Source organism: Elephantulus edwardii, unplaced genomic scaffold, assembly GCF_000299155.1.
Source record: "Elephantulus edwardii isolate Elephantulus edwardi_28Jun2011 unplaced genomic scaffold, EleEdw1.0 scaffold00127, whole genome shotgun sequence".
Lineage (NCBI taxonomy): Eukaryota > Metazoa > Chordata > Mammalia > Macroscelidea > Macroscelididae > Elephantulus > Elephantulus edwardii.
The window spans coordinates 7,390,037-7,399,124 of NW_006399877.1; the positions used below are offsets into that span (position 1 = coordinate 7,390,037).

The following is a 9,088-nucleotide window of genomic DNA, read 5'->3' on the forward strand; positions in this document are numbered from 1 at the left end:
ACTAAGGTGACAGACACTGCTGTCTTGGTCATCATGTGTCAGGTCTCATCTGGGCTGGACTGGACAATACCACCATTGATTAAGTAGTTACTATGTGCCAGGCACTTTCCTGACGACTTCATGTGTAGTCATATCATGTTCGCAGCCACACCCACTAAGCTGTCATTATCTTCATTTTACAGATGAGGGAACTGAGGCTCAAAGAGGTTCCATCTTGCCCAAGGTCACACAGCTAAGTCGTATACTGGGATTTGAAGTCATGTATTTAATACCAAAATCTATATTCTTTAAACACTGTATACTTAGAAAAGAAAGGTGAAGGTGAACTATTACTACTTCATCATAAAAACAAATAGATTTCAGGTCATTACAGAGGTGTTAATGAAACTCATTACAGTACAAATAACTTAAAGAAACAATGCTAAGCTCTAGCGAAGGCAGGAGTGAAACTGTTTACTAGGAGAAGTCCTTCTCCACTTCTAGTGTCTTTCAGAGGTCACCATGTGCTGGGCAGCCCACCAAGTGCTGAGCAGCAGTAATGTTTTCAGCAACTCATAAGACAAAATGATACATGTGTTTCCCTGGGGAGAAAGGCAGCCTGGTCACAGATTAATCTATCTGTATCCACAGAAGAGTCATATTGCCCATGCACTTCGCCCTTGGCCCTTGGCCCAAAAAACCTCACCCCAAACAGCCACCTCACACACTATGGAACTGCTATAATGATTCTGAGCCTACCTGAGACTGGCGTTGTTTTTATTTTTATTTGCTGAATTCCGGGGTCCCACCTCTTTGACAGCATCATCCCAGAATCCCATGTTGGAGTTTTTCGAGTCAGCATTACTCCAGATACTACTGACCAGGTCAGATGCCCATTGGTTCGGGGGACCTGTGTTTATAGAGCCCCAGACAGAATTCCCAATGCTGGTGTGCAGGTTGGAATGCTGTTAAAAGAAGCAGGTAACAACACTTAGCACCATAAAGTAACAATGTACAGGTGAAGATTTAGCTGCTGGCTCACCCACCGTGTTATTCCGGGCTCTGTTGGGTTGCTGGTGTTGCTGCTGCTGCTGCTGCTGTTGCTGCTTCTGCATTTGCCTGGCCTCTTCCTGCTGAATCTCCAGAAGGGATTTCGTGGTACCCGCAGGCTTGCTGACATTGCCCCAACCTGAGAGTTTCTGCTGCTGTTGCTGCTGCTGCTGCTGGAGTGCCTTCATCAGCTCCCTCTGCTGGCGCCTCTGCTGTGGTGCGACAACAAAAGACAGCTTAGGATTCCCATTTCTTACACATCTGTTACAACATCTAGGATGCTAACTGGCCTACAAACACAAAGCAGCCACACAAAATGAAACATGACATAAAATTACAGAGTTGGGTGAATTCTTTGATACCAGTAAAGATGAGCACTTGCAAGGGTACAAAGAGAAGAGATGAAGGAAATTTAGAAACTGGCTCATTAATACAGAACTTGCAGGGACCTTACTAGTTTGGAGTTCTGATAACATGAACAACTGAAGACTGGCTGAGGAGACAGACCTGCGTCACGGTAACCCCGACTCTCTACACCAGCACTGTTGTTAGGTATCGTTAACTATGACTCATAGCAACATCATGAGCAATAGATCTGGGTTGTCATTGTTCTTAGGAGCCGTCGAGTCGAGAATGACCCATGAACAATAAATCTGCACCCTCTCCTATCCTATGCCATCTTCATACCTCCTGACACACAAGAGCCCACTGCAGCAGGCACCGAGTCAATCCACATGGGTGGCCGACTTTACAGCATCACATCCCTCTCCAAGGAATAACCCTTCCTACCAACATGCCCAAAGTTTGCTTCCCCAAAGTACTCTTGGCTGCATCATCTCCAAGACCTATCTGTTTGTTCTTTTGGCCATCCATGGAATGTTCAGTGCTCTTCTTCAACACCACAGCTCAAAGGCATCAAGTCTTCTTTTATCTTTATTCACTGTTCAGCTCTCAGATGTATAGCAAGTGACTGGAAAGACCATGGCTTGAATCAAATGTTATCTTAGTCCTCAAACTGACATCATTACTCCACAATAATCTGGAGAGGTCCCTAACTGCAAATTTTCCCAGTGCATTACGTCTCCTGATTTCCTGACTGCTGGTACCAAAGGTGTTGACAGTGGATCCAAATAAGATGAAGTTGTTGACAGTTCCAATCTTTTCTCCATCTATCTTTATGTTTTCTATTGGCCCCATGTTAAGAATAGATGATTTGTTTTCTTGACACTGAGATGCAATCATATTAAAGGCTGCATTCCTTTATCTTCTGCAACAAGTGCTTCAAGTCCTCTTCACTTTCTGCAAGACCATTACAAAGACAGAAAAGGGAGGAAAAACCCTGAAATGGATGTCAGAAAAGACTAAAATTGCCCGGGAGCATTGAGAACAAAAAATATGCCGAAGTAAAAGAGCTGATCAGACTATTTCAAAGGGCAGCTCGAGAAGAACAAGTATTATAATGCAATGTGCAGAGAGTTAGAATTGGAGGAGGAAAGAACTCGCTCTGCATTTCTCAAGCTGAGACAACTGAAAAACAAATGTAAGCCTTGAGTCACAATATTCAAAGATGCTCTGGGTAATATACTGAATGACCCAGGAAGCATCAAAAGAGGGAAGGAATACACAAAGTCACCATACCCAAAAGAACTTACACAGAAAAAGTACCATATAAGCAGGAGACATTGGTAATGAAGGAGGAAGTGGAAGCTGCACTGAAGGCACTGGCAAAAAATAAGGCCCCAGGAAATGATAGGATACCAATTGACCTATTGCAATTAAAAGATGCAGCACTGTACGCGCTCACCAGTCTATGCCAGGAAATTTGGAGGACAGCTGCCTGGCCAACAGATTGGACTAGATCTCAGGAGTATAGAATAATGTGCTTTTTCTGTTCCAACTCGCTATTTTTCTGGTGGCAGGCTTTCCTATGTTTTCACCTAATGTTGCTTTCCAATAAGCACTGCATTGTGACCTGTATGGAGACTGGCCACTTAGAAGCTGGAGCCATTGGAGGGGCTATAGCTCTGCGAAGGCAGTTATCTCAGGGGAAGGAGTAAGGGTGTCTGCTTCATTCTCCCCTGGGCATGAGTGACTGGGAGATTAGAAAACCGAACTGGTTCCCAAAGTGGCAAGTGGCTGATGAAGCAGCTGAGGGCCCCAAAACCAACTAAGCTCGAACTTGGGGCAGCTGGTAGTTCAAGTAAGAGCTGTAACAGATAGCTAGCAACCCATAACAAGAATGCGTAAGAGAAACTCCAGGCTAGTCAACAATGGTGAAGTGTTTCAAGATTCACTCTCTTTGGAGAAAGCTATGATGCAGTTCAAAGCTCTGAGACCCACTAAGGCCAAGTTAAGATAAAGAGTCAGAGAGAGAGAGACACACACACTGTGTCTGAGTGTGAGTGTGTGTTTGCACACGCAAAACTCGGCAGCTTGAGGGTTAAGAGGAAGGAAAGTATTTTAGACTTTCTACTCTCAAAGTTAGTTAAAATATACTGCAGCCAGGACAGAACAAGAGAAGCATTTGCTGCACTGGTTATCAGGCCGTGTCCATAGGCTCTGTCCTAACATCACCTTTACCTGTCTGAGAAAAGGTGCTACAGTAAAAGAAAAAAAGTTCCACAAAGGAAAAGCAGTGTGGCAACATCGGGGAAAGGCAGTGTACAGCAGCTCATTCTGCCCTGGCCAACACTCTAGGTTCACTGAAAAAGATACGGCTAAGGAAGCAAAGCAAAACTCCGTCAAAAAGACCAAGGTACCATATGAACTTCAGCCTCCATGACTCTGAGCAGAACCACCAGATGATGCCCAGCGATGTCTGCTGACCATGAGAACTCACAAAAGGCTTCTGAAAACCCAACCACCCAAACTCGCTGCTGCTGAGTGGATTCGGACTAATACAGTCTCTCCACCAGATTCAGAGATTGAAAATCTTTACAGGAGACAGTCCATCTTTCTACCAAGGAGCATCTAATGGATTTGAATCACTGACTTTTCAGTTAGCAGCTCAACAGGAAATACAATATGCCACTGTGGCTCCTTAAGGTCCTGGATGGTGTGAAGAAACGTGGATTATCACACAAAATCCAAAAGGCCCAGGCTTATTGGTTTAATAGAGATGAGGAAAAGCCCCAAGACTATGGCCTTAGTCATCCTTCATGTCTGGAACGGAACAGAATCCCTTAGCTCAAATTCAGCCAGATAATAAATAGATCTCTAAGGTGACCAACAGCAGTGCAGAGGCTCAGCACCACCCCCACCGAAGAGCGAAGGGCAGTATGGGTGCAGGGGGAGTGCCCCGAAGGCAGACAGAAAAAAACTGTAACATGGAATTCCTACCCATGGAAAACCAATTGCTCTGTAAATTTTCACTCAAATCACAACTTAAAAAGTTTGGTGGTGGTTTTTTGGTTTTGTTTTCATTTTAAGAATGGTTCAAAGTCTTAAGGAGAAGTAACAAGACCCTAGGACTGCTGCCCCATCCACACAGGCCAGCACCAGGTGCTTCCTCTGGAGACAACCTGAGTCTCCTTCCCCCTCTGGGCTTCTATCACAAGCAGGAGACATTTTGCCTCCAAGGAACACTCTGGCTGCACTTTCTCTAAGATATAGTCCATTCTCTTGGGAGTCCATGGGATATTCATAACTTTAACACCACAGCTCAAAGGGCCTCAATAATTCTTCTGTCATTCTTATTCACTGTCCAGCTCTGAGAGGCATAGCCAAGTGATTGAAAAGACCATAGCCTGAATCAGGCACACCTTTGTCCTCAAACTGACATCACTGCTTCTCAATAATTTGGCGACGTGTTTGCTTATAGAATTTCCTAGTTGCAATGTGTCCTGATCTGACTGCTGGTGCCAAGGGTGTTGACTGTGGATCCAAGTAAGATGAAATAGATGACCGCTTCAATCTTTGGTCCACATATCATGATGTTGCCTATAAATCAAAAAAGAATAAAATAGCGAATGTCTTTTCTTCAAAAGATTAGAAATATCAAATTGAGACAAAGGTCCATGAAAGAAGATGAAAAGATAGCAAAAAGATGAGAAGACTGACATCAATCTCAGGGGGCTGACCGTCAAATGACTGGAATGAAAAGACAATAGGAAGCAACTGATGGCAAGGAGCAAAGTCGGGATGGGGTGGTGGTAGACAGCTCTGGGAAGATGTCTCCAGGCAGCAAATGCAGCGAAATCATCTTTGGTTCCTCCACGTGGGAAATCAGTCATTAGTGACATTTTACGGAGCTTTGGAAGGGTATGGAAGATGCAAAGACTCAAAGAAAATTAATCAAAGCAAAGTAAGAAGCAGTTATTACTCTCATTACAGAAATTACTAACAAGACGAAAATGCTTTCTCACTTGGATTGTTAAAAAAAATACTAATAATGACAAATAAAAATTACTAGAACAAAGTCTACGCTTCAAAAGAGATCTCTTTGCTGTCCACACATGTTAATAACCCTTCAGAGAGAATTAGCTGGAGAAAGCTATGACTGAACCCACTGGAGAAGTGTCATCCGTGGGTGATCACTTTCGTGGCCTTTCTTTTCTCAGGAAACACTGCTTGGGTCCAGAACCTACACTCGTTCCCTGACGAAGCGACAACTCTGTCTCCAGCCACACCCCACAAGGAGGACTTTGCTACAAGAGTCCACCCTTTCAGAGAAGGAAGACAACCCTTAACACTGAACCATCAGTGCCACCACTGCCATCTCAAGTGCCATACACTCTCGTGGCATCCTCTCACTTTCTCTCTTAACACAGTGACGGTGGCAGTGGGCTTAAGTGCATCAGAGATGATGAATATGGTAAAGGATAGGGCATGTTTCAGATCTGTTGTTCAGAGGGTCGTTCGGTGAGTTACAGCTGACTTGATGACATGTGACAGCAGGGCCAGATGTGCTCATTTATTAACCATCTTCCTAGTTAAGAGCGTAAGGTGCCTGGAGGCAGAGATTTCGTCTGCAGACAATAACCGAATAGCTACGATAACCCAGAAAGCATACAGTGAGTAAACAGACACATCTGGTGTACGACACATGCTGGTCTAAGCCATGCCTCCTGCTGACATTGGGCTCTTGCATTTCCATTTCACACTTCTTTGAATCTTTCCTATCCTAGCATGAACTACAGAATATAGACTTACAACCAGAGGAACTTCATTAAAGTCGTATTACAGTTTTCTAAATCAACAAGGCAATAAATCCAATACATTTTAGAGGGGGAAGAAAAAGGTATTCTTAAACATTCTAACCATTAAATTTATGAAAAAATTATTTGTACAAAACTAACCCACAATTTAAAATAAGCCATTACAAATTTATTTATAAAACTATTCTTAAGAACTGTAGCAATGTGGTTTGAATCTCTGCTGGTGAAGGAGGGACAATCTCCTGTACCAGTCAGATCCAATTTGATGGTACACACACATACAAACAATAAAAAAAAAATAAAAAAAGAGAAAAAAAAAGGACTGTAGCAAAATGTGTACAGTAACCTGTACAGTAACCTGACATATATGCTGCCAATAACTAACACTGTCTTCAGTGTTAGCTTGGCTTGCTAGCTGGAGGGCAGTGGGATGACTTAGGACAAGCACTGCCAGCCGGCATACACTATGGGACCAGGCCCCACGTCCAGCAATGTGCTTCCTACACATGACTGACTGGAGTGGTGGTCTGAAGGTCACCATGGTGCTGGACAAGAACTTGCAGGTGGGACAAACTGGGAAGAGAAGCCTCAAAACCCCTACAGGTCATCCTGTCCTTCACAATGACAATGGGTCTGGCACAGGTAACCTGTGCTCAGGTTAAGTCATGGGCTGGGGTCTACTAATGAGCAGCTATCAAGTTAGCAGAACAACAATGCATCTGAGAAGAGTTTCGTAATGAACTAAGGATGACAGAAGAACTGATGCCTCTAAGTTGTGGTGCTGGGGAAGAGTCTTGAACATACCATAGACCGCCAAGAAAACAAATAAGTCTGTCTTGGAGGTAAAACCTAGTTTTTCCTTGGAGGCTAGGACTTTGAAGCTCCATCTCACATACTTTGGGCAAGTGATCCTTGGAAAAGGACATCATACTCGGGAGGGTGAAGGGACAGAACAGGAGAGGAAGACCCCAGAGGAGATGAACTGATACAGTTTAGGACAATGGGGGTAGGTGTGTCCAAGTCAGTGAGACTGGCTCAGGAAAAGGCAGGCTTCGAGCTGTTGTATATAGGGTCGTTATGAGTTGACTCAATGGCACATAACTACAAAACAATGAACACCTGACTCTGACAGTTGCTGCTTCCCTCAGTAACCACTAACCAGTAGGGCACACCAGCTGGCTGGGCAAACTGCTTCACCAACCACCTACACCTTTAACATTTACCTCTTCGCGGAGCTGTCGTTCCCGTTCTTCTTCTAGCTTTTGGATTTCGGCCAATGACAGTGTTGCCTGAGACTGACATGCTGTTGTACTGGACTGCTGGCCCCACGTGGATGAGGAGGGGAGCTAACAAAAAAGGAAGACCAGAGAGTCCACAAGGAAGTGGACACAGTGAATACAGCAGTAATCATGCATTATGTTCCTTCTCTAGCTAGAGAATTAAATGTATGTGTCCTTCATTTGTCCATGCACAATTCTCTTGCTTCCTTCATTTTTGTGTCCCTGTCCCAAACCCAACATGATTTTAAATATTCGGGATAAAATACACAAACTTATAATATTCGATCTATTGCTTTGGGAATGTAATTATGTTACATCTGGTACTAACACACATAGTTATACCCATAAAAAAAAAAAGGAAAAAAAAAAGAGGTGAATAAAAGAATCAATCAGCTGGCTTGGCAATTCTTCATTCCATACTACAACAAGGAATATGTTGGTCATTGGAAGAGAGGGGCAGCACAAGGATAGGAAGTATATATTCTCAGATTTTTATGAGGGGGAGTCATTGCTAGCGAGGCTGTGGCTTCTAATCAGGAGCACCAACTTGCTTTTTTAGGGAGTTCTGGTGGCTTAGTGGTAACAAACTGCACTGTCAATCCAAAGCATAGGGTTTGAATCCACTTGCAACAACAGAAATTCCAAAGCCCATGCTAAAGATGACCTCACACCTCATCAGGATCCTTTCCAAACTTCCCAGTTTAAAATAACTGGGAAGCTGTCCTTGGCTTTGCCTGCATCACTGCTGACGTGCAAACTAACAGCACATTCCTTATCCTGCATTAGCCAAGGTGCCCTGTGTGCCCGGCTCACACTCACCTTCATCTGTGCCAGTTGCTGCTGCTGCTGCTGCTGCTGTAACCTGCGCAGTGCTTCCTGCTGCTGCTGCCGCTGGCGCATAAGCTCCTTCTGCCGCTGCAGCTCCAGCTCCTTCCTCTTACGCTCCTCTTCCTCATGCCGCAGCCGGGCTGCCTCCTCTTCCATCCGCAGTCGGTTCTCCTCTAACCGACGCTGAGCCTCTTCTTCTTCCCGGGCCCATTTTGCAGCCTCCTCTTCCTTCCCAGAAAGGAAAAATTAAAAGAAAATGGACAGAGGAAATTAACTTCATTTGTAAAAAAGAAGGAAAAACATCCCACAAATCTAGATCAAATTTAAGGCTTTTGGTTCAATGGCTGTAAATGTGACAAAAAAAAAAGCAGAAACATTTTGAGGACATGTCATAGAAGGAAGCCTTCTTTAAAATACTTATACAAGTTTCCCTTATGACCTCAAAGTAGAGTGTTCCCATGAATCCTTTTAAAAGACAACAAGAAGTTTCTTAAGCCTTGTTTTTAGGCTGTCAACTGTGACTCATATTGACCTTCTGAACAGATCTGCACCATCCTCACAAACTCTGATATACTCAAGCTCTTGTTACAGTTGCCATGTCTACCCATCTTGCTGAAGGCCTCCCTCTCATTCTTTGACCCTCCATCTTTTTAAATCAAGAGCAGGATGTCTTTTTCCAGGGACTGGAACATCTTGACCACATGACCCAAGTACGTGAGACCAAGTTTCACCATTCTTGTGTAAGTTGTGTGCTGGTTGCATTTCCTCCGAGACAGACTTGAGTATTAGAGATGT

General features: G+C 44.0%; 1 protein-coding gene across 1 annotated transcript in view; it reads right to left on the reverse strand.

Annotated features, from left to right (window-relative positions):
* The window catches only part of GIGYF2 (GRB10 interacting GYF protein 2), a 108,044-nt gene that overhangs the window by 6,909 nt on the left and 92,047 nt on the right, over positions 1-9,088 (reverse strand). Inside the window, exons 20-23 of the mRNA XM_006893534.1 lie at positions 8,285-8,521; positions 7,409-7,531; positions 1,026-1,241; positions 739-944 (exon numbers count right to left, since the gene is read on the reverse strand). Of these exons, the coding sequence (XP_006893596.1) occupies positions 739-944; positions 1,026-1,241; positions 7,409-7,531; positions 8,285-8,521 (782 nt within the window). The remainder of the gene's footprint in view (positions 1-738; positions 945-1,025; positions 1,242-7,408; positions 7,532-8,284; positions 8,522-9,088) is intronic.